Below are 27,591 nucleotides of genomic sequence, written 5' to 3' on the forward strand. Positions count from 1 at the left end.
GCTTACGTTTTAAGAGCAGAATTAAAATGAATTTACACATTTCCCAGGGCAGACCCACTTGCTCAAAGCGAGGACTCACCCCTGAAATTAGGGCCTGTTTGGGCAGGATACGCGGGCAGTGCAAGCTCTGTAAAGGCGGCTCTGAAGGGCCTCATTTGGATATCTCAGAGGAACAGGGGTCGGGGTGGAGCTGGGGTTTGGCTGGCAGTTGGTGGGGTTGGGGTCTGAGCAGCATCGTGGTCCCTGCAGCGTCCCCCGAGCAGGATCACCCACCCATAGCCCCGTGGAGCAGCCCAGGGACGGTGTTTTGTTGGGGTTGAGCATTCAGCAGCACTGTGACCCCAAGAAGGTGCCCTCGCTGCTCCCCACCACCCCGCACCTCTGCTCTCACACGCTGAACACACGGCGGTACCCACTCTGCATCCACATTCCCCCAGTTTGGGAAGGGCTTGGATAGGAGCCAAGGGGTTGGTTTGTTCCAGCACTTAGGCCCTGTTTCAGGCAGCATTTTTCCCAAAGATAGAATCAGTTTCTAAGTTTTAAAGAGAGAGCCCCAGGTCCTCCAGGCTTCTCCACGGACTAATTGCTCAAAATAACCAAAGAGATGCAAACAAGTCTAAACTCCTGTTTGCAATGGGCTGTTTCTGTTTGACAGGACAAAGGCATTTCATCAGTATGTCCTAATTATAAATACGACCTTTGGGTTAGGCCAGGCTTAAAACAATACAACCCAAGTGTGCATTCAGGAGCCTGAGACATTCACCAAGTTCAGGACTGATAGTGGAGAAAGAAGCTGTGATTTCAGTCCCTGCTCCAGGGATGCAGCTCCAGAGCAGGAATGAGGGTGGTTATTTTTACTGATGGTCAGTCCAACATAGAGGAAGCCTAGGCCAGCTTGGTCTTTTCCCTGTAATTCTTAGATTAAATATAAAATAAAGAAGCATAGCATTTTGCATGTGCCAGCTGGAGTTTTCCAGGTCACAGAAAACATTACGACTAACACGGGAAGGAACTAGTCAGGCGTGTTGCAGAACTGCAGCTGCTCACTGTGTGGACCAGCCTGCAAGTCTACACCATCCCCATCACCCGCATGAGCCCTTTCCCCTGCACTGCAGCCTGAATTTGTTATAGGGAAAAAAAGAAAACCCAAGACTGGTGCATCTTTCTGTCCAGGGTCTGTGCAGGGCTGCATCAACTGCGTTGGCCACAGCTGGAGATTTATTTTCCTGTTAATGCCCTTGGGAAAGCTGCTCCCGGTCTGGTTACAGCACCTGGCTGTGGGTGGGCAGGGCAAATAAATGCCCTGTTTATCCCCAAGGCTTCAGCCCCCACCGGTGCAAACCCAGAGAGTCGAGCAAATCCAGCTCAAACCACCACCCCCTGAAGGTTAAATGTTACTGGCTGCCACCCAGGAGCCAGCCCCTGGTGTGACAGGGATGTCCCCAGAGCCAGGACCTGGCCTAGAAGCAGATTTCTGCATTTACCTGCTCTTGCAGCCATCAGTTGGTTCCAGGCTCCAGTGCCGCGTTTATGCAGCTCAGTTGCACCAGGGGCATCCGAGGGCGATGCCCAACCCGCTCGGGGATGAGCTGATGCTCATCACTGGCAGGAGAGCACCCAGGTACCAAAACCTGGTGTTTCATACATGGTGCATGTTGGAAAGCTTCCCTTAGACTGAAGAGCAAAAGTAGTGAAAGGTTTTATCCCAGGCTGGGGTCATCATCTCAGCCAAGGCTAAATACCTGGCTGAGTAGCACCCTTCCAAATCAGCATCCAAAACTTACTGCCCAGCTCATGTCCTGCTTCTCCACGTAAAACAACTCTGCTCATTGCTATGGCCCCTTTCAGCTGACCCTGTGAAAGCTGAAGCGAGAAGGAGAAAGCACTGAGGACTCCAAAAGCAGAAAAAAAATAATATTATTAATTAAATGACATGGCAGCTCACAGTGGCATCTCGCATCCCTGCTCTGGGCTGAAACCTCCAGCAATGCCTCAGCTATTTTATAAGCAACTGTGCAACTTCTTTTATTGCTTTGGAAGACACTGCTGCGTGCGGGATTCTGGAATATGATACTTGGGAGAGACTGGAAGCCGTGGAAAATCATGCTCCTTCTCTCCCCATGTCAGTGAGAGGAACCCCAGGAATGCGAGACAACTGCAGGAGGGGCAGCTGCTCCGGAGACCAGCAGAAGGAACTCGAGAGGCAAACAGTTGGCTCCAGCATCACCTCCCCGCAAAGAGCCGCGCCTGGCACTGCAGGAAGGGTTTGTTCTGGGTTTTGGAAGGGGTACGAACACTTAGAGTTCATGATAGCAGTCAGAAAGGATTCATCCCCATGAGCACACGTCTCCCCTGGACTGGCCAAGCCACCCCACTGTCCCCAGCACAGCCAAGGGGACTTAGTGACAAGAAGCCTGACACAAGCCTGAACTACAGTAAAAACCATGGCTGGAATAAAGAAACCTATCAGCAAAATTACACTTTATTTTTTTTTTCGTTGTGGAATTTACTTTGATGTATTGTAACTTAAAAAGGTCTGGAAAAACCACATGCAAAAGGGTTTCTAAGTAGCAGCTAAAGTTTCTATTCCAGCATTACAAGCTATTCCAAATGATTTCCAAATTCCCAGCTATAAACTATTCCATAAACAAACAGTTTTACCTTTAAGCCACCTCCACCCAACCCCAGTTAGTGCAGTGCAAAGGAAAAACCCACGGAATTTACATATTATTTTCCAACGTATCCCATTGCAACTTTGAATGATCTGCGATGAGCTAAAATATATATACAATTTTCTCACCATCATAAAAAAAAAACATTTCCCTTCTTATTCACAGATATATATTGTGGCAAATGGCTGAATAATTACTTACAAACAAATCAAATCTCTTTAACGAGTTTCTTACAACAGTAAACACAAGAGGGGAGAGCTCTCCAGAGGGAGGGGGTTTGGGGGGGCTGGGAGGGGAGCGTGGGCAGCGGTGGAGCTCAGGGATCCCTTTGGGATCCGTCTTACAAAAACCGGCCACATTAAACAGGAGGGTCGCGTAAGGCTTTAGGATCTGAGGCGTAACATGAGCCATCGTGAGTTTGTCTCGGGTGTGTGCGTGTGTCTCATCTCCCCTAAATACGCCCCAAGCTCCACAGCTCCAGGAATCCAGGACATCGCCAGCTCCCTGCACCCCAAAATTTTCCCTTATGGCCACAGTACCATGGGAGAGCCCTGAGCCATGTCCTTGTCACCTCCCAGAACAAGACCTCAGTGGGCACCTGCCCCAGACAGACCCCAACCCAGACCCCACTCCCCCTGGCACCGAGTACAGAGGCTCCGGGAGCAATAGGCAGCAAAACAGGGCAGCTCTGGGCTTGTCACTGACCAACAACGTTGAATTTCCAAGTTACTAACTTTTCCTTGAGTGTCCCAAACTCTTCCATTTATTATCCCAAACAGGGCCTCATTGCTCCATTTGCAGCAAGGCTTCGGATGCAGCCGTGGGACCCTCGTGCCAAGGACCGATGGCATCAGCACCGCTCACCCACCCAGCGCTGGTGTCCCCAGACCAGGCCCAGGGCACTCCATGGCAGGACCACCGCAAGTCCCATGAGAACTATGTCAGGTCATGGAAGCACCAGCTCAAAATGCCACGGATTCAGAGAGGCTGGAGAGCATCTCTTGAGGCTCAAAAACTGGGTAGAGGAAAGTTGTTCCCCACCACACACATTATTTGTTCGTATTTGCACTTTAGAAGTAAAATTCTGGAGGTGGAGAGTAAAGCCAGCGCCCGGCACAAGACGGTGGCCAGGATTTCCACCCGGCAGCTCTGCCTACCAGCCATGGGGGCTGCACTTTGTAAAGAACAGACTCAGACAGACGGTGCTCAGGACAAAGTGGCAATGCCAGGACAGACGGACCTTTACTTGACAGCAGCAGCAGTAACAGCCTGTGGGAGGAGAAGAGGGGGCAGCACTCACAGCCCCCAAAAGTGCACACAGCTGGGGAAGAAGAGATGCTTTTTACAACTTAGCAAGAGAAATCAGGAGTTGATACCATAGCCCTTACTTGGGTGGGTTTGTGGCTGCAAGAAGAATCAGCCTGGCCCAAGGGGATCCTGCCCACAGTGGGATTACAGACAGACCCACAGACACACACTCCCGTCCACTCCTCTGCGTGTACCTGATGCCTTGGTGGCCTCCAAAACCCTTGTGTGCCAAAGCCAGTATCCAGCCCTGAAGCACACCGAGAACCCCTGCTTACCGGTGAGACCAGTCAGCCCCCAGCAAGGCTGGTGGGACCAAAGGTGGTTGTAAAGAAAATGGGGCTTGGGATGCCAAAGTAGCTCCTTTCCCTCCTGTCTGACCTGGAGGTCACTTCCAGCCTACGTCTGATGGTCAAAACGTGCTCCTGGTGTCACAGCCGGCATCCTTCAGAGATGAGCAACAGCCTCTCCCTCTTCCAGGGCCGCATGTCCCTGCTCTGCCCCATCGCCCCAGCCACAGCTGCCTGGGGACGCTGCCGAAATCCTGAGCTGGGAGCCCACCCGAACAGTGTGGTGTGGGGTCCGCATCATCTCCTTGGGGCTGAGTGACTCCCTCCCCTTAGAAACCCTCAAATTCTCACCTTGGCACAGCCAGGCACAAACCTTCAGCCTCGCCCTCCCACCACCATCACCATGGTGGCTTTTAAAACATTAAAAACATTATTTTTTTTAACTCCAAGAGGTTTGTCCCCCATCCTCTGACGGGCATCGCGCAGAGTCTCTCAGCTCTGTCCATGCAGGGGAACACGGCTTTCCCGGGACTCTTCCGCAGCTGCTACGTGGATGTCATCCGACAGACCGTTCATCTTCTATACACGCAAGAGAAGTGAGGCCGGCAGCGGCCCCGACATGCGCAGGCACACGCTGTACAGAGGAACGGGTTGCTAAAGTCTGTGAGAACCGTCCCAGGAGGCGTCCGGCCACGGTTCACGGGGACCCGCAGGCGTTGGGACAATTGTGCACGGTCTGCAGCGGCTCGCTCTGGGCACTCGAGGACTTTCCACCAGACATCCCCGCAGTCATTGCACCCCCTCCTCTTCCACGTACGTCGAGGGAAACCAGCCGACCTGTCGGGGAAGCGGAGAGAAGAGCTGGAGACTGGGGAGCTGAAGTGACCTCCTGTCCTGTCACCAGGACTATTCCCCTGTCACCATGTGCTGTTCCCCATGAGCATCTGTACAGTGATGGATGCGCCCGCAGCCTTCACCCTCACTTGGGACAAAGCTAACTATACATTGCCTTGGACACATGGGTTGTCCACAGTGTATAAAGGATCAGGGCATGAAGAATCGGTCCCCAGTGTTACAAACTCCATGGGACACCAGGTCAAGCCATCAGCCTGCTGCTTGTCCCCAGGATGCTGAGCCTGTCACCTGCAGAGCTGCTCCTCCAGAAACCCCCCAGGTGCAGGTTTAAGGAAGGGCAGATCCCAAAATCGCCCAAGCTGGCCTGCCACCACATCACGTGTCCCTGTCACACAGCACCGACTGAGGACACAGCGGTGGCTCTGGTGAGATGACAACCCACCCATGAGCCAGAAAAGAGCATGAGAGAGTGGGACGCATCCCTCTGCCCTTTGCTGGGCCGGCAGCAGGTTGTGTTCTAGCTGGGCAGGTTGAGAACAGGGAGGACCGTGCGCTGCAGAAACAGGATGGGACGTTATCTGGATGCACTCACTCTTCCGTTGGTTTCCCCCTTCCACCAGCCCTGGTCCCCGCCGATCCTGCTGTAGATCTTCACCACGTCACCCTCTCGCAGCGAGAGCTCCCGCATGTCCCGCGCTGCGAAGTTGTATCGTGCCACCGCCGTCCCTATGACCCGTGGGGTGAACACTGCGAGGGGACAAAGCAGAGGGAGTCGGGACCTGCCCCACCGCAGGGGACCGGCCGAAGCCTGGAGAAAGCTTGGTGAGGTTCAACCTGGGTTTTCCACCACGGCGCTGGCTCCCATCGCAATGCCACGACCTGGATCAGATGGGATGGTGCAGCTGGCTCATCCCAATTGCTCAGCCCCACACGGACTGGGATGGTCGGGGGTGAACTGAATTCCTGCCAGGCTTTAAACAGCTCTGTGGGCTTGGGAAGACTCTCTTCTGATCAGGAGAGTCTAGGAAGGACTTGGTAGGGATCACTGGGGTGAGGGGTGCTTTTGTGAGAAGGTTGCGAAAGAGATTTCATGGGAATACACAGTCATTAGAATAAAATCAGGGAAAAATCCTGTTCCACCATCAACATCATGTCTGGCTGCTGCACAGCTCCCAGCACCTGATGGCACCACCTCATCAGAAGATTTCGCAAATTAACTTGTATTTATACTACTTCCAAAAAATAAGTTACTGGGATTGGATTCTCCTAGAAATGCTGAGCAAAACCTGTATGTTTTGCCACGAGGAGGAACAAGCTGCAAACCCAGTATCCCCCCTGTTCCTGTCCCTGCCAGGGGCCTTGGAAGAAGCTTGGTCTCCCAATAGCCCAAAATGTGCAAAAGCACCCTGCAAACCCTAATGCTGACCAACACCTCATGCCAAGCAACTTGTCCTTGGGGACCATCCTGGGACTGACCTCCGCCAGCACCGGCACGGCCCCGGCACCGCGGATCTGCATCACTTCAGGCAGGGGATGCTCGGGGAGGCAGAAGGGAAACCCTTGGCATAGGGGAGCAACGAGGAGGGGGAAACAGCAGGAGCAGAGCTTGACATCCCCACCCCAGTGCCTGGGCAGGGGGGAAGGAGAGCTGGAGAGCAACAATGGGAGGGATGGGACAGGGAGAGGAAGAAAAAAATGCAAAAAAAAGAAGAAAAAAATGTAAAAACCCCACTCCGAAGGGACGTTGTGCTTCGGTGAAGCTGCCCCTTTTGTCGCAGGAGTTTCGAGGACGGATTTCCATTTAACAAAAAGCTCGCAAACCAAGGTTGAACTAAGTTTGAGGAAAAGCTTTGCCCAGGTTTTCAGCTCTCAAGATGGAAGGAGATGAGGATGGCGATGGAGGCGGTGCAGACACAACGTGCAATCACTGGAGGGCTCCTCCATCCTCGCCAGGATGGAGAATGGAGCGAGAATCGTGGCAGCTTTGCACTCTTCCATCAGGAGCTTGCTCAGAGCCCACTGCTGCACCAATTATTTTATGCAATACTTTGTATGCAGCTAAAGGATCCCAAATTCCCAGAATTATGTCCCAATACCTTGAAAAGTTAAATGTTTTCCCAAACATGACACCAAGGAAAACACATGTGGCTTTGCTGATGATTTTCCCTGTCCGGCCTCAGCAAAATATAAAAAGTAAAAGCTTAAATGGGAAGAAATAAACTGGCACAATTTTGCTCTGATCCCCGCCAAATAGGGAGGAAGATGCCAGTCTGTAATGCATTTAATCGATGGGGTTCAAAGGCCAGAGCACCACTGCTGTCTCTGCAAGGACTCGGAGCCACAAAACACATTTAGAGCACAAGTTCCCCCCCCAGCCTCCCCACCAAGGGGCTCCTGAGCAGTCACAGATGCCAGAGCTCAAAAACTGCCGGACATCGAAATGTTCTCCTTGTACAGCAAGGAGGAATGGTCTGGAAGACAGTGTGATGCCAATGCTCATTTAGTGAAACACATGGGATAAGCAGGTTGAGCTTGAAGTACATCATGAGATCCCAATGCACTAGATTCACTTGTTTTGTTGTTGTTAATTTTAGCCCCTTTTCTCAAATAGCAACAACTCCATCTCCTCCCTGCCTTGATTATGGGGAGATGAGGGGAGCACATTTTGCTTCCAGCCAAGCCTCAGTTAATTAACTTATTTCCAGGCTGTGCCCCAGGGCAGCACTGGGGACCCCCTCAAGTGCCTGGGGGTGATGAGGGGACAGCGGGGACCCCGCAGGTCCCGCCAGCGATGGCTTTCAAGCTGGGGATGCTGCAGGTCTCTCTGGCGGGGAGAGGCACCGGTACCTGACCAGAAGGGACTGGAGGAGTTCTGAGAAGAAAAGTTGAGGCCCTGAGGACTGAGAAAAGAAAAGTTGTAGGAAGCGCAGGAGGCTGCAAAGAGGTTAGAGAGAAACAGAAAGAGGCAGAACACGCATTAAAAAGGAAATTAAAAAAATATGTATTATAATGCACAATGCTTTAAAAGCCGACGGAGAAATACAGGGCAAGGCATGCAGAAGGGCTTGCACAGGGACGCAGAGCTGGGACAGCTGGTGGCACGTCTGGCCCTGCACAGGCAGCGTGGGGGCTCAAAAGTCATCCTAGGGTTGTATTTTATGCAAAAGAATATTTAGTTTTTAAAAACTATCTTCCTTTTATATTTTTAAAAATGCACACATTCCTCACAAAGTCGTTATTTCTGCAGTCAGGCTTTTAGACAAAGCAGAACATTTAATGCTAACGTACACTTTGCTTCCTATTTGTTTTGATTAGCACAGACTTACCATTTCTCCCATCACCTCCAATAAATCCCACTGGGATTCAAACCATCACAAGTCACACTGGAACTGGATCCATTAAAACACACACGCAAAAACTCATAGGGGCGGGTAAGACACGATACATCCCGCTAACAGCATCACATCTCCCCTGACAGCCTCAGATCCTCCCGGCAGGACCAGGGGGTGGCAAATCATCCCCAGGACAGGGTGCAGAACCAGAGGAGGGAAAAGAGGTTCCTCCAGCTAAAGCTCTCCCTGGGAAGCTGCACCCGAGCTCTCAGGAGCAGCCCCAGCTTGGTTGGATCCCCAAGACCGCTGTCACTTCCTATGAGACCCGTCCTCAAAATGCCACCAGCCAAACAGGAGACTTCTTTGTAAACTCGGGGGTGCAAGCCCTAAAGCAAAGCTATAAATCACTTCATCCAGACGATGCTCCTACACCTTGCTGAAAGGGTGGGATTCCCCACCGCAAGTTTAACGGCGCCTGCTCGTGCGGCTGAGCTGGGTTTTACCTGGGGAGCGGGTGAAGGTCCTGGAGGTAGAGCGCTCTCGGGATTTATAGGGGTATTTCAGCGTCGTGTCCAGCTGCTTGAAGCTCTCCTTCAGCGAGTGGCTCTGGTAGTACTCCACCAGCTCCTGGGAAGGACGGAGAGGAACCAGTTGTCCCCACCATCCTCTGCGGGACTTGTAGGGGTGGTGCAAAAGCTTGAAGAGGCTACACAAACCTACCAACAAGCTTTCAAACTTCTTGGCTTCCGTGATGTGAATCCAGTTGTCCTTCTCCACCACCTTAATGTGCTTCACCTCCTCGTTGAACCTGCAAATGGTAGCAAAGGCACTCAAGGAAATGCGGCTGGGTGCTCCAGCCCTATCTCACCTTCCACACTGAGCAACTCTAAATTACTAAATTATTACTCACTTAATACTGATGGCAAAGCGCTCGGCCTCGGCCGGCCGCTCCCGGATCAGGTAGGTGCCACTGACATGGGACTTGAGCAGGTTGTCCGTCTGCTGCCGCTCCATGTTCCCTGCGAACCTGAGCCCCGGCGTTAATGAATTAATTTAATGAAGTAAAAAATAATGCCTATCTTTAAAATGGGCATGCTTTTGACAAAAAGACACATTTTTTTTAAAGGTGTGAAGGTTGAGAAGGCAAGTAGAGAAACCCAAGATGGACAAGAAGCTGCTTGGGCACTGAACAGTGAGGGTGAGTGATGCAGAGTGTAACCTCTTTAAAGTATTACACCTACAAAATCCCACTAATTGGGAATGGATCCCTAGGTAAAGGAGGAGTGTGGATAATTTATCCTCATGGATTTGCAAATGTGGAGCTGGAGGGAAAGAGCAGGAGAGAAGCCAAGTGTGGCCTCTCCTTCCAAGGCAGGAATTGCTTCCTTCCTTCCAAAATGGTTTCCTGGGCACAGAAAATGGGAAGAAAAACCGGTATCTCTCCTTGTGCCTCTGACCCTCTCCATCGGTGAAGAAATCCCCACTGATGCTGCATCAGGTTTCGCCCCCAAACGACACCGCAGCAGCTGCCCCGTGGCCATAAGGGAGGAGAGATGCAAACCACTGCTACCCTGCCTTCACCATTCATTATTAGAGTGGATTCCTGACGAAGTAACAATTAAAAGGCGAGGGTCAATATATCTTTATGGCCAGAGGAAGTCGTGTTCAGCCCAGGGGCACTCACCACGGGTACGCCGTGTAGTCTATCTCCCGCGAAGGCGGGCGGCTGTTGGGAGGCTGCGAAGAGAACGTTGCTCATTAGTGACGAGGCAGTGTCTCATTAGGCTATAGATCACATGTGAGATGCTCCTCTCCACAGGAGGGTTTTTGGCTGCCAAGCTGTTTCTGAATTATTGGCTTCAGCGGCGGAGGGCAGTGTTGTAGCTGAGCATTTCTCTCAGCCTCCCCGTTGCGATGAGCATGCTGCGTTTTTTCATTTACCTGAGCGTTTCTTAATTGGGAAGCAGCTGACAGTGTTACAAAACACAGTAAAAGAAATATAAATAAAGTGCAGTTTTCCTGTACCGTGACTGATCTCAAGTACTCTGTTCCTCTCCCTGCAGAAGAGGGATGGAGTCTGGACCTGGTCACACCAACCCCAACCTTGGGAATGGGGCTGAGACCAACCTGACCACACATTTGCAACCATGGGATGATGGATACACAGTAAAAGGTCTCATTCGAGGTCCAGGGCCTTACTGGAAGGACAACGGTCTCAAGCAATGGGCTGAGCAGAGCAATAGGCATTGCCGGAGCAGCATCACCTCCCGTGACAGCCCCAGCGCCCATCCCCGCGCTCCATCTCCCGCTTGGCACTCACCCTCGCATCCACAGGACAGGGCTTTACCGACGAGCTGGGGAAATAACCCGACTTCTTCGTCTGCAGCAGCCGCCCCTGCAGAGCCAGGCTGGGTATCAGATTGGGATGTGCAGAGGGGAGCAATGTTTTCACTGTGCAGGGATGGGGACAGGATCCAAACCGCCTTGTAGCTCCCCCAGCTCCAAACCCCCGGGAAAACCCACAAGTAAAAGGGATGATGTGGAAATCACTGGTTTAAAACTTCCCGGGAATTTCGGGAGGGGAATCGCTCTCACCTCCCACCATGGCGAGTCGGGGTCCCCCCTCAGCAGCTCGATCACATCCCCAATTTGAAAGGTCAGCACCGGCTTCCCGGGGGGAGCTGGGTTTCCGTGGTAATTCTGAACTGCCACCATTTTAGGACCTGGGAGAGAAACACAACGTTTTCATCACTTAGTCCCTGTTAAGAAAAAATGCTCCTCCTGAAGGCTGATTTTCCTTAACCCATGAACCACAAATCTAACAGCACCAGCAGGCAGGGTCTGGGGCAGAAAGCATTAAAGCAGAAAGGAACAGTCTCCACAGCAAACAGTCTTGGCTGCCGCAGTTACATGGATGATTGAGTTCCCTGAGCAAAAATAAACCCATGAAGGACTGAGCCAAGCCAGAGCTTGGACTCCCAGCCCTGCACTTGGACTCGAACCCCGCTGTGGCAGAGCGGCACCCGTTAGGCGATGCCCGGCTGGCTCCAAACCCCACCAGGGTCAGCGGTGACATCCACGATTGCAAAATACACCAGTAAACGCTCGGCTTGAACGGAATTTCAGCCGGACCTGGGACCCAAACGCCCCTGAAGCTCACAGCCAAAGTCCACTTGTCTCGCCAACAACTGCACATTAAATAAGCTTCCCCAACTGCACTAAAACCACAGTGTTTGTCTTCAAAACGCTTCCCCACCTCTGCCTCTCCCCACCCAGTAAGAGCACTCTGTCCTTGCTTTTTTTTTTTTAAACCTCCAATTTGATTCACGTTTCTTTTTGCCAGACTTGGCTTTCCTTTCATCAGACAAAGTGCAAAAACAAGTTGTTCCTTCTCCTTCAAGCCAGAGTACGGGCAGGGCAGGCCCAGCGCTCTGTCTAGGCTAGTTTTAAACAAAGGAAAACACAAAAATATTGCGGTAACCATCACAACTAACAGCCCCATCAGAGCGCAGTGCCTGGAGCGGCGGATCCCTGCAGCACAGCGGACACGCGCTGGCAGGAGGATGCTCCCCATCAGCAACAAGTCTCCTTCCCAGGACAGGTTTGGTCTGGCTTTGAAGGATGATCTGGCACAAGGACATTTGCCAGGCTCTCCTGGGTCACCGGTGTGACGTGCAGAAGCTTTACACATGTGGCAGAGCCGGCCAGTGACATGAGTGCACCCAGAGAAATGCCAAAGTGCTGGTGGCCGCAGCGGGCGAGGGCTGAGCCCAGGGAGGAGCTGCAGGAGACCCGACCTGCGGCTTTGGGAGCAGGGACAGGAGAGACCTCAGCGCCCCATCGCAGCACAGGACCCCTCTGTAGCTGCTAATGCCCCTCTCTGGTTTTGGAAAGAGTTTCTCCCCTCCATGTGCTCAGCACTAGGGACCACCCACAGCCACAATCAAGATGCCGTCTCTATTAGCCCTCCTGCAATGCAGTAATGCCCTTACCAGGTCCAGCACCCAGTGAATCCTGCAAAGAGAGAAGAAAAAGTCTCTGTGAGGAGAGGGAATCTCAGCTCTTTCCATGAGCACCTGCCTGAACCCACTGGGATGTGAAACCCCCTCCCGAAACCTCCCTGGTACCTCCCAGCCCATGGTGCTCACCCCAGCTGGGTCTGGCACCTTATGAGAGCTGTGGTGCTGAACAAACCAGGCCAGTTTTAGGCTGGAAAAGAGGCCATTGGTCTCCAATCCTGTCCCCCAGGTTACTGGGACCCCCCCAAGGCCATTGCTGGCTCTTCCCAAGGGCTGCCCGCACTCTGACTAGATAAGGATACAGGAAAAAAGGGCCATCAAACAACGTACCTGGTCTGCTGAGGAACCTGCAATAGAAATGGTGAAATAAGTGGTTAATTTATCAAGCAACAAACCTCATTTTCTGTTTTGCTTGATGCTGTATCAATAAACCAGCATCAGTGTTCAGACTTGGAGGACGCACAAAGCAGAGCCCGGGGTCTGCTCTGTACTGACTGGGCAAGACCCAGAGCAGCACTGGGGCTGGACAAGGCCATTTTCTCACTTGCACAAAGTTCAGGAACAGGGTGAGCAGAGCCCAGTCACAGGTTTGCCTAATTTAGACCAAGGACACTAATTTTTGCCATACTGTGAGGCATTTGGGGTCTGGAGACGAGGTGTCTCCTCATCAGAAACATGATCCCTGGAGCAGACCCTCCTGCTTTCACTAACCAATATCTGCTGATGAAGAACTCAGCATCTGTCCTAAATGCCATTCCCCCCAAGAACCAGGGCTGGGGGCACCCATCTGGTACCCTGATCCGCTGCGATCCTCTGACATACACGGGATTCAGCAATTTGTTTTGGGGGTTTTGGTTGGTTGTTTTGTGTTTTAAACCACCAGCCACTGTTAATTCCAGCCCTGGGAGGTGGGTTGGAGCATACTTAAAGTTTTGTTAAGCATAAACATTAGCGCTTTATACAGTGAATCTTTCAGATCATTCACATGCATTCACCTCCTTGGCACAAGCTGCTGCTGATGTGAAGTAACTCACCAATCTTGCAGGGAGGAATGATCTCCAAGCACTCCTTATGAGCACCTGCTCCACATTTGGGGCAAAGATAGCCCTGGTAGAAGGTTCCTCTGTGCAAAAAAAGAAGTCAGAAAGTCCTAATTCAGCCTCAACTTTGAGATTTTCTTTCCGTGTTTTAATGCAGATGCAGAAAAGCTGGATGGATGTTGCTCACCTTAGGAACATCCTGCAGGCTTTGCAGTTGGTCGTCTTTTCAAATGTGTACATCTGAAAGTTATGGTGATTTGCATTGGCTTTCTCTGGCTTTATGTTGGACCTAAGGGAAAGGACCTGGCGGTTATCAACCTGTCCCTGCACGTCACACTGTGACCTGTCACAGCAGCTGCTGTTTGCATTTCAGTTAAAGTTTGGAAACTACATGGACAGATCAGAAATCAAACATGAAAGCAGAGTCAGGGCTTGACTGTGCAGAGAGGATTCTGCCCATCAACCTTCCCCTGGGACAACATTCACGGATTTGGCCCGTAATCGCACAACATCTTCCTCCCGCCCCAGCTCGGTGCCTCACGCACGGCTGGACACCACGGCAAGGTGTCATTTCAGAGACACACCACCCACACCTGGGTGCAGACTTCACACTGGACCCAAACTCCTTTTGCATAAGGACCAACAAGCCCAGCCGAGCTGCCCCATTGCAGGCTTTGCTATCGCAGCTGGTTTCCAGTGACCCACTGGTCCAAGACACTGTCCTCCTGTGCTTGGCAACTGCACAGCATGGACAGAACAGCCACTCATGCTTACATTGCCATTTCAAACTGCTCCATCCACTTCCTCTTCATCTCCTCGGTCTTGCAGAAGAACTGGAAGCCCTGCTTTCCCTGGAGGTGGATGAGGTAGAAGCCATACGACCACTGCAAGAGAAAACAGGGGAGCTGATGGGATCGTGGTGCTCCCAACGCCCGAGCAGCAAAACACACTGTGCTTTTATTCAGGCATCTTAATCCCCGCTCTCAGTGCCTGTCCCTGTCCCTTCTGCTGAACCTTTGCAAAGGTAACAGCAGGGAAGGAGGATGAAGAGCTCCATGTTTCTCTAAAACATCACAGCTAATGATGCCTGAATCAGCTGGGCATTGTGCACTAGGGCCAAATAGGATTTTATGGTGGCAGATGAGAGAACCCAGATTTTTCTGCTCTAACGGCTCCTCCCCAGCCATTATATCTCTCCCTGACAACAACTGACAGCACAGGAGGAACATCTGACCTGCCCAGTGCACATATGCTCTACCCGTCTCATTACAACACTGCACAGAAAAACACGAGAGAAAACTGGATGCTTTGCTTACCATTTTTCCATGAGACTAGAAAGCATAGGAGAGCAAAGTGGAAATACATTTCATTAAAACACAAAGCTAGCAGCATTTCTTCAGCACCCAAGTGGCAAAATTGGCTGTTCTCACCCAAATGTCACTTATCCCATCTGTACAACACCTCTTCCCATTGCACGTAAGTGGATTAAGCTAATGGGTCTCTGTTAAACTGACAGCTGGGAGGTTTTCCTTCATGGTTGCACGCTAAGCTCCAAACCATCGGCAAAATGATGTGCCTTCAGTGGTAACCATGCTCCGAGCATTGATTTTGGCAGGTGGGTTGGCAACACTCATGGTGCCTTTCCAGGCTCCTCCACCCCGTGACTCGTGGGAGCAAGAGCATCGATGGACCTTTCCTCCCTCCCTCTCTTCCTCCCTCTCTCCTCTCCACCCCGGCTGACGTTGGCTCCTGGCCGGTCCCTCGGCTGCCAATGGGCCAGAAATCCGGGAGCAGCTTCCTCTGTCCCAACTCCAACCAGCCCAGCCTCTGCAGGGCTGTTTTACAAGGATGGAGGTCAAGGATCAAGCCAAGCCCCACATTAACAAACATTTCCCAATGCTCTGTAAGGCTGCCCTGAAAGCTGAGTATTTATTTTCCAGCTTTTTTTGCAAGCTCTGTTTCTATTTTAAAAGGCTAATGGGAACATACTACCCAAGGACTGGCCCAAACAGCTCCAAAACGCTCTCCAGCAGAGCCACGCCCCTGATCCACCCACCTTCTTGATGTCCTTGTTATTCATAGGGTCATCAGTCATCTTGTGGAAGAGCAGCTCAATAATTTCTTTCAGCTCATAATTGTATCCTTTCCTTTTGCAGACGATCACCACTTTATCGAATAAAAATAAATACCTGCCCAAAGTAAGCATATAAACAAGCAATCCCGTAAAACATCTCATTGAATTCCCCGTTCAATAGGAAGTATTCGGGAAGCTCTGCAGAGTTCTATGCTCTGAATGTGCTGTGATTTCACACTGATGGTGTGAAATTCGCATCATTCGCGCTGTCAGTGCAACTCTAAGCAACAGTTGAATAAAAGAGTACAAGGGGAATTGCCAAACAAAGGCATGTTTCATTTGGGAAAACTCCCAAGCGCCGTTGCTCACTCACCTGTCCTGCTTGGTGTGGTTGACGATGGAGCGGACCTTCAGCTCGCCGTCGATCTTTGGCCTCCCAAACTCCTCCAGCTTCACTTGCTGCAGAAAGCAAAGCAGGGCTGAGATGCTTTGGAGAGGTGGAAACACGAACCATCCCAGATCCCCCCAGCCCTGCCACCAGCTGCAGAAGCTCCTGGGAACAGCATCATCCTCACCAGGGGATGCGTTCTGGCATCAGGAATGGGACCACCGCAGATCCATGCAGCTCCAGCACCAGCATGGCAGGGGTCAAAGCATTTTGGCAAGGTATGCGATCCAGAAAGCAACACCTTCCCCAAAAATAACCTGTATTTCCAGGAGTTTCTGCAAAACCAGAACCAGGGCTCTTATAGTTTTGGTTCCCATTCTGAACCAAGACTGGAGATTTTGGGGAGGCTGGAACCCAACCCAAAAGTTTGTTTAGTTCGTCTTCCAGCTCAAAAGCCCTTGCAAACAGTGCTCAGTGCAGCACAGCCGCCAAGCCACAGGAATCAGTCCCCTTGCATGGTTCTTACAGGAAAAATAAGTACCGTGCAGCATCACTGCTGATCAGGAAAATAAACGTTTCCCACAGCTGTGTGTACAGTCGGGATTTATTTCCTGGCTGTGCCATGTGGACTCTGTATACATAACACCAATCACTCCGCAACGTCCCGCCCAGCACAAAGAAAGGAAACACGGAGCAGAATGTGCGTGGGATTGACCTGCAGACAGGAGCGACTGCTTTGCTAACACCCCATCTCCCGCATGTCAGAATTACTCTCTGGCTGCTGCTAGGAGGAGAACTGCCTGCCTCATGCCCCCATTTACATCCTTGTTTTTATGGAGCACGATATCTGGTTGTTCACGCAGATCAGGATTATCACGGCTGCTTCAATCAAAACCCATGAGCCGCAACGGCCCGTATCCCACCAGAGAATTTTTGCAGGTTTCCTCTTAAAAATTAAGGAGTTTGTCTCCATCTGTTAAATAACCATCAATTAGAAGTTCATTGTTTTCAAATGAACTCAAGGCTCAAAGTCCTCAAGCCCAGTGCCCCCCTCCATCAGCCCTTTTGAAGCATCTCAGGTGTCAGCCCCCAAATTGCATTAGCCTGTCGGAAAGCGTGACCACAGAGCAGCTGTGCCCGCATGTGACCAGCCCTCCCACCCCCCGGCAAAGCTGGGAAAAACCTCGTTAGCTTGAAGCTCTGCCACCCAATATTGAATTAATGGGCTAAAGTGAGTGATGGGTTGTACGGGTTGGGTTGATGCACATTAATGACCAAGTGTTTGCTATCTCTGGAGTTTGGAGGATGAGATTCCCCTTAAAATATCTGCTTGAGATTTTGGGGATTAGGTGCATATTACATGTGCCCTTCTCCTCCAAATGGGCATCATTACATTTTCAGTTAATCTCTGTCCACTTAACAGCAAAAGAAAATCCAATTTTAAATAGCAGACGGATAGCTGATTTAGGGAATTCTTGCCCCCTCCCACACAAATAACATGAGAAAAAATTAGAGCAGCATTTTCAGTGTAACAACACCAGGAGAAGTCACCCTCCATTCACAGCCAAATCAGTTTTCTAATGTAGCAACCACATCTAGAGCATCAGCAAAAACACTGTCAGTGATGAGGGAGTGTCTGAACACACAGGGACCTTTCTTGGGCAATTGCACAGAAAAAGCAAACATGTTAATAGCAATCAAATTAAAGTTGGGAGCAAGAGGATTTTCCAACTCACCAGATTTTCTATAGAGCTCTGAAATTCACTTATTTTCTTTAAAGTCTCTTTGTCCCTCTTTACTTCATTTATGTACATGGCCAAGTCCTTAAAAGAAAAGTGAATATTGGTTTTTATTTTCCAAATGAAGCCTTCCCAAAGCAGCAAACACACGACCCCAGTTCCCTAAAGCCAAACTCTCTGCCCTGAGGAGTCAGACCAGGACTCAAGCAGCAGCCCCGGCACCCTGAGCGCAGGGTTTGTGTTTGTATTGCTGAACCCGGCAGGCTCTGCAATTTTTACTGTTTCCCAGAAGAGGGCAATGCATGAATCCAGTGCAGCGCAGCAAACCCGACCCTTGGCTTTTACCTGGTGAGAGCTCGGACGAGCAGCCAGGCATCCCCTGCCCCAGCAGCATCCTTCCCCCAGCTTTCATCACCGTAATTCCCTTCCTCCCCATGATACAAAAGCTGCGAGCCAGTCTCTGCTGTCAAATCATCCACATCTGTGACATAACTGTTCTGGACACCCGGCTGCACGTTGGCTGTGAACAGCACTTGACCTGGCTCTGCCCTGGTTGCTTCCAGCTCGTCTGCATGGGGTGCTCGGGGTCACGAGCGCTGGGATGCTCCTGCTCCATCCTTCCCGACAGCATCCCCACCTCCAGCACCCCTGGGCCTCCAGCACCTCCCATACACAAAGGCTGTGTTGTCAAATAAGGAGATACTCCATGGAGCTTGTTCTGCCCTGAAAAATTCCTCACCCAAATTTTGACCCATCAAAGAACCTTATCCCTCCCACTAAAACAACTCCTTACACCCTTCAGAGTGCATTTTCTGCGCCCGTTTGCTTCTTATTTGTTCCCTGCCTCCTTGTCCTCAACAACCGCTCTTGTCAACTCGGATTAAATCTGACCACAGGATTTTTTTAAGACATCCCCTCTAGGTCAGACCTTCCTCAGCTTCCCAACACAAGAAGGGTTAATCGCAGATGATAATCACAAATCTACGTGACAATACTTATAACATCACAAAATACCCCGCCGGGACAGCGGCAGGGATGGTTATGGAGAATGACAAAACCAAAAGCCTTATGAAGTGGCGTCTCCCATCAATGCTTGAGCTTTTCCTCCCTCCTGCTGATGAAACCGTCTCCTATACAAAGGAGAAACACAATCCCAGGATCGACCGTGACTTGAAAGAGTGGCAGCAACATGCAAAGTGGGGCTGTGGGATTTAACTGGGAACTTGCTTCAGCCCACACCATAACCCGGGGGTTTGGTTCTGTGCACTCAGCAGGACAATTCGTACCTGCACCAAATACCCCCGTGTGCAAATCTTTGGTGCAAATCCTGCCCATGCTTTGTGCACACAACTACCTGTGCAAAACAAAGGGGAGGTGAATTGCTTTGGGAAATGTAGCTCTGGCTGTAGAAATTCATCCCCCAGACGGCAGCAACGTCTGTCGCCCCCCAGCACGGCAGACAGAAAGGCTGGACTCGCGATGGAAAACATTGCTTGTAAGTTAAGCCTTGGTTTACAGATCAATTAAAACCAAACCACACGGCTTCCTCTGTCCCTGCCCGGCGTGGTCTGAACTGCACCTGCATTCTGCTGCTGACGGAGTAGAGAAACCTCGCTGATGGCTATTGGAACCCTCTTGCAAAAAAATGTTGAGTCTGCAGTGGAGCTGGAGCCTAAATACATTTATTTATTAGCAGTGGTATTGGTGAGTGCCACGTTATGAGGCCATAAGCAGCGCTTAATGACTGTCCCCATGTTTATTGTTCATTTGAGGCCATGGCCACGTGTTGTGCAGCAACGGGCTGCAAACGCAACGTCCTTCAAACAACCTTAATTTTAAAGCGACCTACATATCAGCTCTGGATTCCCGGGCTTGCGGGGATAACGGCTGCAAAGGTCACACAACTTATGTAATTGCTGGGAAATGCAGCGTCGTTACAAAAGCTGCAGCTCAGAGGTAGAAAACAAAGTGACCGGAGAACACAGGGCTGAACATGGGACAAATCCTCCAATGCTCTCCAGAGAGAAAACCTGGAGTTAATGATCCCACAGTGTGAGCGTGTGAGGATGTATCCAAGTCAGAAAACATTTGGATGGTTTTATTTCTTGCTGCTGAGACCTTGGGGGTTTCGGCTGAAAGCTCAAAAAAAACTTTAAACAAAGCAAAATTTTGACACCAGAAGTCTTCATTTGTGGAAAGAGCATTTTCCCCTTAATAAATTAAAGATAATTGGATAAAAGGATTCCCAACCAGTGCCTGGCTAACAGCACGCAGGCACTGCTCCCATTTCTGCAACGCTCCCCGACTTGCTGATACGGCTGGAGCTCCTCCAGATCCCTCCTAGCAAAACCAAGAGCCAAATCTGGCACAGCCTCTTCACACACAATCGTAATTAGTGAAAAGTCATAACTTGTCAACAAACACCGGCTTCTTCAGCTGCGTAAGGGGGAAGATAACAGTGATGCCTGCAGATTTGCTGCGAAGCAATCGCATCGAATGGCAATCAATACACACTCATGTGTCCTAAAGGAGGAGACGCTGCCTTCCCTCGGGCTCTTGGGTGGTTTTGCTATTGAAGTTTATGTTTTACAGAAGCCGGGGGGTCCCGCACGCTGTTGCACCCCGAGCCCAATGCAGCCCGTACCTGCATCGCCTCCAGAGCCTCCTTCAGCTGCTGCTTCTCTGGTCGATCTGATGAATGGCTCAGCAGCTCCTGAATCACAGCAAAAATAAGAATAAAGAGCTTGGGTGTGATAGGAAAGCTGCCCACACTCTGCCTGCACCGGGGAGCAGTGCCGGGATGGGCAACCGCAGCTGCAGCCATAGGAAGGGGAACACGTCAAGCGGCTGGTGCTTGAGAGGGTCTGTTACATGGAGTTGACGGAAGGAATTTCACACATAATCAGATTATATGCAAGCTTATTTTATATTCATTAACTGCCTCTTGTGGCTAACAAGTGCGGAATTACCCTAGGTCACCGTACTTTAAGAGACAGCACAAATATTGTGTCGCGTTAAGTAGCTCTAGTAATTATTTCATTTGAAGGGGAATAAAAAAAACCAACCCTCAGTCTGCATTTGGCAATGATTCACTCTCTACTGTAACAGCCCAAAGATGCTACAGCGTGGATGGCAGCTGGAGGGAAGTGCCAATGCTGAAACACTTACTTTTAACAGGAGATGATATTTCAAAACTCTTTGCATTGGAACCACCAGCAGGTCTTGCAATTTAAATTTCCCATCCTGAACCTTTAGCGTGCACTCCTGTTAAAGGAATCAATACATCAGGGGTGAAGCAGATGGGGGAAAACAACTGTTCTCCCCCAGAAAAAGCTTCCAGTGTCCTGTGACTGTTATGTTTTGCTTCTGTAAACCCAGTACTGATGACAAATGGCTCGTGGCCCCTGCACACACCCAGTCAGTGCCAGGGCAGAGGTTATCGAGGAATAAAACACAGGGGCTGGACCCTAAAATACAGGCATTCTCATGCAACTGAGCTCCTCCAGCTTAATGAGATCCTGCTCAATTAGGGGAGAGCCCACGAATGCTCTCAGACCTTGGGAAATGTCAAATGAAACGCATTAGCTTAACTCACCTCCTGGATGGTTTGAACTAATGCGTTTTATTTGCAAGGGGCTGGGAGCGAGCACGCAGGCAGCTGCTGGGACTCTGCTGATAAGCATGAAGTCATTAAGATGAGCTAATGCGATCACAGGAACTTCTGCGACTGTTACCTTTGCCCAGACCCATTTCAAATCACGATGGCTTGATGCCAAATCCAGGAAACAGGTTTTAAAAAATTATTAAATGCAGTTTTATCCCTGAATTGGGTTGCTACTTTTGCATGGGAAATCAAAGAGCGTTTGCAAACAAACGAGGTAACGTGTAGTGACAGCCCAGCAAATTCAAATTAGCATCAAGACCGAGCAGGAATTAAAGCTGGGTAAAAACATCAGCTCAAACAATGCATCCCCCTTCTGGGGCTCATTTGATTTACTTAATATCTGGAATAGCCCCTATTTCACACTAAGCCTTTACACCGGGGAAGGAAGATGGGGGAGTAATTGGGTATTCGCCTGGGGACCTGGGTTCGCATCTGATGGTCCCTGATGCTACGTGTGACCTCGGAAAGTCACACAGCTCCCAGCTTGGGATGCTCGGTGCCTTCCTTGAGTCCAAGAGGAATTACTCCACAGCCAGTCCCACTCAAATAGAGTCAACTGGCTTATTTTATATTGGAGGAGGGAGGGACAGAGATGAAGGGGCAAAGCAGGGGATCAAGACAAGATAACTCCCTCTCTGAGCCGTCCAAACTCACCCCCATATCCCACATTAAATCAAACATTCCCAACACAACTTCTGCTCCACCGAGTCCTCCCGTAAGGAGGGCGGTGGGCAGCCCTTGGCCCCAATGCCCCCACCCGCTCACCTCCACCTTCTGCCTGACGTCCTCCCGGTTGGCGAGGAGGTGGTTGAGCGTGTTCTGGGCGTACTCCATGTGGCTGCAGTACTTGCCGTAAATCAGCAGCCTGCGGAGGGGGAAATCACAAATTTAATCGGAAACACTTGCTGGCAGTTATAATCCGTTACATGTAAAAGATATATATACTTATACACAGTGAAAGGACAAGGCAAACAGCTATTCCCCCATATAACTGCTTAGTAAAGTATTAACACTCTTTTACAGTGTGGCTTTTTAACATTTATATCTTTTGAAGTTTCCAGAGCTCACGACGAGCAGAAGGGGCCGAGTGGCCAAAGGAGCCGGTTTTGGGAGGTACGACGGCTCATCGCTCCACTCCTCATCTACTGATCCACCGTTTCCCAAGAGCAAAAGCAGAGCAGGGATGCGCTTCAAGATCCAATGACAATAAAAATCCATTTCTTGGGAGCATTTCCCAATGCAGCTGACTCAAGCCCATGTATTCATCTCCCGAAAAGTCTTAATTTGCTGAGTCACAGCTGCTCACAGCCCAAAAAATCATTGCTACCACCAGATCTGATGTGTGTCTCTCTCTCTGAGGGTTTCTGGATATTTCACCAAGTAAGGAAGAAGGTGAGAAACTCCTGATTCTCAGAACGTGCCCAGAATGGATGGGGGTGACGGTAATTCACACATTATCAGAGAATGAGATGCTTCAAATCCGCTTAAAACATAAGAATACATTTTAGAAAGCTCGTTGCTCCTTGCAGGATGGGCCATGGGAACCTAGAGATCAAAAGACTGCGTAACTCCAGAAAAGAAAGTTGTCACAGCCTTTGGAAATGCAGTGAAGCTCTGTATGGACACCCTATGCTATAAATTAACACACCTGACAAAACCAGAGCAGTTTTGCTGCAGATTCCCCCTTTTTCCTCCACTTTGCTCATTAATCCTGCATGACAGGTTGGGGATTTCCCCCCTTCCTTGCCGTTAACTGCGTTGCTGCTGATAAGACACATATTCCATCACACGCTGCAACTCATCCATTATTTTGGGGCCTCGTCTCTTGATGGAGATGATGTGGGAGCACCTGACCTGGTGTCGCTCCATAAACGTGGGACTCTCAGACTCCGGCGGGGAATTGAATAGAGAGATTTATGGGAGCCGCAGTCCCCGGCAAAGCAGCAGCAAATACTGATTATTCTTCTGCCTTTTCCCCTTGACAACTTTGGAACACGCACAATAATATCTACCTTGCCAGCACTTGGAGAGTTTCAAAGAGGCTTCAGGAGCATAAATTCAAACTCCGGCTTTCAGAGAAGGAGATTTACAAACTATTTCCTTAGACACACACACACACACAAAAATCTGCAAAGCAAAGGAGCAATACATCATTTTGCTAGGATGTCTCCGAGGATGCGTTGGGAAGTGAGAGTTATTTGTCAAGGACACATTTGATGCAGGAAGGTCTTATATACAGGGACCAAGCAGGGACTCTGGAGCTCCACATTGCCTTTTTCCTGGGACAACACTGTCTCTCACTTTCTCCTCCTGCACCCCTATTTCCTTGCTGCAAAACGTGGTATCATCTTTAGCACCGTAGGGCAGGATCCTGCCTATTTAATCAGGTTGCTCCAAGCTCTTCATCTCCAAGAAACTAGTTTCAGGGTCTTTTCCAAGCCAGAATTCCTCGCAAGCAGCAGAACGCAGCTCCGGAGCCACCTCGCAGACGGTGCTCTGAACAGGAGCAAACATTCATTTAAAGGCTGTTGGCCCCAAGAATGAGCTTCATGCTCCTGCACAGCCACACAGAGCAATGTCCCCTCTGTACTCGTGCCCGTGTCCCAGCCCTGTGTGCACAGCTCTGTCCCAAAAGCAGAGGCAGCAGCGGCTCAGCTCAGGATCACCGCCCGGGGACAGGACCGATGTGCACGGAGCCCAGCCAGGAATCAGGAGATCAAAATCACCTGCATGAGTTTTATGAGTGTTTTTAAATTATTTGCATTCTTCTGTCGAAACTTTCTTTAAAAAAATTAATCCAGGAAACATTCCCTTTCTAAAAAAGAGGTACTGCGAATGATGGAAGATCTGACCTTACGGTGTATTATTAATGCAGATGGTATTTCTGGAGTTATTGACTTCTGAATGGCATTTCTGTGTCTAGACACTGGTTTAATCACAGTGAAATAACACCCTGGCACGATTCCACAATGAATCAGGCCTTTGATTAGTGTTAAGGATATTAAACACTTTTATTAACCTTATCTTTGTGTTCTGGGGTACTCCTGCTTGCAGCTGCCAAAACACAGGATCTATGATGCTTGCAAAAGCAACTTTTACATTTATTCATCATGCATTAGGTGTGGGATGAGCACAGCGCCAAATATGCGATTTTTTAGAGTGAGCAATCGCTTTGATCTAACCAGAGCAAAGTCTCCCCTGTAAAGGAGTCATCCCACCATGTCACAAGTCCTCAAAGCCCCACTTGCAGGAAAACAATACATTAAACCCCTGAAGGCAGTGAGGTTTTAGTCCATCCTGGCTCGCCACAATCACAGTGTTTCCATCTTTATCCCCTCCAAACATCCCTGTAAATATACTGTATGTTCAGCCTGCTAAATGGTTGGTCCCATATGGAAAGCTGTCAGCCCAGCAAAACTCAGGTGCAGACATCAGTTGGACTTGATCCTCTTAAAGGTCTTTACCAACCGAAACCATTCCATAGACTTGCAAGAACAAGCACCGATTTAGGCAGGTGATGTCCCAGCCTCTGCCCCTAGAACAGTTGTAGCTGGGTTTGGATGCTTGTGTGTCAGCATCGAGTGATGTTCCAGCTGCCTGAGAACATCTGGCTGCAGAGGATACAAAATCAGTTTGCTGCACCAGGCTTTTCTGTTCTAAGCTCTAAGACGGGCCCTGCAAATATTAACCTGTATCTGTTAAAACTGGAGCTGCCTGCAGACCGGGTTTCCTTTACCTCTCTTTGAATTCCAGAAACACTTTTGCCAGGCTGCTTCCTCCAGACATCATAGAGACATCAATGGCTCTCAGGAAATTGAAGTGCACTTTAATTAGGTCCTAAAATGAAGGAACAATCAATACTTTAAACACATCCAAAGCAAGTGGACAAATACAGCCTAAAGAAACGCACAGTCATTACTTAATCAGGCAGTCATTTTCCTTTTTTTAGTTCTTTTTAGTTGTTTTTAAAATAGGTCATTCTAGTGAGACGCAGCCCTAAATGGCCAGGAGTGCAAGGGTGTGATTCTGTCAGGTTATAGAATGATAAATGCCCTAAGATTTCCATGTGTATTCAAGTCCCTTTTGCAGGTCTGGAGGAGACGAGCAGACTCTGATCCAGACCCTGCGCAAGCCAGCGTAGAAATAAATCCCTTCATCACCGTGTGTCCAAACCAGCTCCAAATACAGCTAAAATATACAGCCCGAGCCCTGGAACATCCTCCGTATAAAATTGTTTTCCTGCTTAGAGTACATATAATCCCCAAGTCTAAAATTGAGTGTTAAGAGTATCTCCTAAACCCGTTCAAGCTCCGCAGCACAGGAAGGACTGAACCTCTCCAGGTGAATGCACAAATCTAACGTGAAATCTGAAAAGCCGTCTCTTGAGCAGGAAGAGGGCTGAGTTGCCGTGAAAAGAACAAAGATTTAAGCCACAGTGTCTGCGCCGTTACCTCCAAATTGATAAAAATAGCTTCCATGTCTTGGGGAGTCAGTACCAGCCTCAGTGGGTTCATGTAGTTCTGCAAGAGGTAAATGGAAAAGGGATTGAAATACCAGAGAGGAATAAGTAAGCTTCTCTCTGTGCAAGGGAGATACTTCACCTCGCTTCACCACTTGCATTTACCCATGCAAGGAGAAGTCAGGTTTTAATGAATTTAAGCATTTGCAAAGGCACATGAACGACAGTGCGTTTGTCAAGACCAGGGACCCCCATGGGAGCATCGTCCCCTGGTCCCCCCGGCACTTCCAGCCCGGGGAAGGTGCCAGAATCCACCGTGGGTGGGCACAGCCCCTGCTCCTGCCCAATGTACCCCAGGGGGATTTAAATGCTCAGAGCTCTGCACCTCGCCACAGTCCTCGCCTGGGGCTGGCAAGAGCTCGGAGGCGTTTTTTTTCAGCTCTTCGATCATCTCACTAGAATTTTGCCCTTGAAAACGCACCGATGATGTGATTACATTGGAAATGCCTTTCTGAACAAATACATATTAATAGAAATGTCTACATGACTCGTAACTAAAAAAAACCAACCACAATGCAACGCACCAAAACAGGACCCTCTACCCATAACACACCATCAGAACTTACTAAGCCTTTGCAAGCCTTTTTAATGGATATCAAGGCAATAATTTAACTCTTCCTTTAGACTGAACTAGTAGAGCTGTGGCTCTTTCTAAGGAACAAGGGTTATTTACGTAAAGCACATGTACATTAGGACATTTCCATGGAAAATAGGAAACATTATCCCATCGTGCCAGTTTTGCTCACAGCTTCCTTGCAGGAACTTTAAGCAGAAGCAAATAATTGCAAAAGGGGAGGAAACAGAAGCGTTAGGGTGATTAGAAATGGCAGCTGGATATTCACTATTGTTCTTCATTGCTGCTGCTTCCCTTGGAGCACAAACCACCTCCAGACTCCACTGTCTTGCTGAGGTGTTGATTTTTATTTTTATTTAAAATAAAGGCACGCCGCTAATTTATCAAAACCAATTAAAACCCGTGAATTCGAGCAGCAAAATGTGACTTTTAATCCAATTAGTTTCAATGACAAGCACAGCTTCAGCACTTTCGAAAAAGGCCCAGAATAAAGAAATTATTCCATAGCAATCACAGTGATAAGATATCTGCAAATACAGCTCTTATCGGTGAGACCGGCCTGGCTGAGCAAGGAGCTGTTACCCCGGGGTAGGGGGACACAGCAACATGATTTTCAGCCTATTTCCAATAAGCAGCGATCAAAAAAAATACGCTGTTTGGCTCTTACAGTTATAGGCTGCACATTTGTGCTTGTCAGTATGGGTTTTCTGAATCCCCCTTCTCTCCAATTTTACATGTGAATGCATCGATCCTGCCTCATCACATCTGCCAGCTATCGGAGCAAGAATTAATACAGTGAGATTAATGTGAGCTCAAGCGATGGTGTGGAAGGGCGATGGGATAGAAAAGATGGGTCGGTTCTTACCTTTTCTATATCTTCAAGTGTTTTGTAGTATTTGGCCTCGGTTTCTTGGATTTCTAGCAAACAGCAATTTCTTTTGTCATCTTCTGTCATACCCATTTTCTAGAAAAAGGAAAAATAACGCACAGATTCTCTTAGGAATGGTCCAGCAACCTGCTCACACGGAGCGGAGCTCCAGTTCAGCCCGTTCAGAACAAGGGTGAGTTTGGAAAGTCAGGAGAGCACTGCTACTGGTTTCTGTTAAAGGAAACTACTTTT

The 27,591-nt window shown here is 49.6% G+C and overlaps 1 protein-coding gene across 4 annotated transcripts in view; it reads right to left on the minus strand.

The window, feature by feature from the left end:
• Positions 1-5,056: 5,056 nt before the first annotated feature.
• The window catches only part of VAV2 (vav guanine nucleotide exchange factor 2), a gene marked incomplete at both ends in the record, with an annotated part of 113,930 nt that continues 91,395 nt past the window's right edge, over positions 5,057-27,591 (minus strand). The window contains 22 exons of one of the 4 annotated variants that reach the window (XM_080356169.1): positions 5,057-5,104; positions 5,715-5,869; positions 8,958-9,081; positions 9,175-9,262; positions 9,365-9,481; positions 10,139-10,191; positions 10,775-10,849; positions 11,050-11,177; positions 12,447-12,468; positions 12,804-12,820; positions 13,508-13,596; positions 13,701-13,802; positions 14,288-14,397; positions 15,570-15,702; positions 15,961-16,046; positions 17,712-17,798; positions 20,359-20,427; positions 20,883-20,978; positions 22,144-22,243; positions 25,115-25,215; positions 25,830-25,898; positions 27,337-27,435. In XM_080356169.1, the coding sequence (XP_080212295.1) occupies positions 5,057-5,104; positions 5,715-5,869; positions 8,958-9,081; positions 9,175-9,262; positions 9,365-9,481; positions 10,139-10,191; positions 10,775-10,849; positions 11,050-11,177; positions 12,447-12,468; positions 12,804-12,820; positions 13,508-13,596; positions 13,701-13,802; positions 14,288-14,397; positions 15,570-15,702; positions 15,961-16,046; positions 17,712-17,798; positions 20,359-20,427; positions 20,883-20,978; positions 22,144-22,243; positions 25,115-25,215; positions 25,830-25,898; positions 27,337-27,435 (1,968 nt within the window). Of the gene's footprint in view, positions 5,105-5,714; positions 5,870-7,969; positions 8,057-8,957; positions 9,082-9,174; positions 9,263-9,364; positions 9,482-10,138; positions 10,192-10,774; positions 10,850-11,049; positions 11,178-12,446; positions 12,469-12,803; positions 12,821-13,468; positions 13,597-13,700; positions 13,803-14,287; positions 14,398-14,829; positions 14,845-15,569; positions 15,703-15,960; positions 16,047-17,711; positions 17,799-20,358; positions 20,428-20,882; positions 20,979-22,143; positions 22,244-25,114; positions 25,216-25,829; positions 25,899-27,336; positions 27,436-27,591 lie in introns of all 4 variants that reach the window. The other 3 variants (XM_080356166.1, XM_080356167.1, XM_080356168.1) reach the window with 3 other exon arrangements.

The sequence above is a fragment of the Nesoenas mayeri genome (assembly GCF_963082525.1).
Source record: "Nesoenas mayeri genome assembly, chromosome: 18".
Taxonomy (NCBI): Eukaryota; Metazoa; Chordata; class Aves; order Columbiformes; family Columbidae; genus Nesoenas; species Nesoenas mayeri.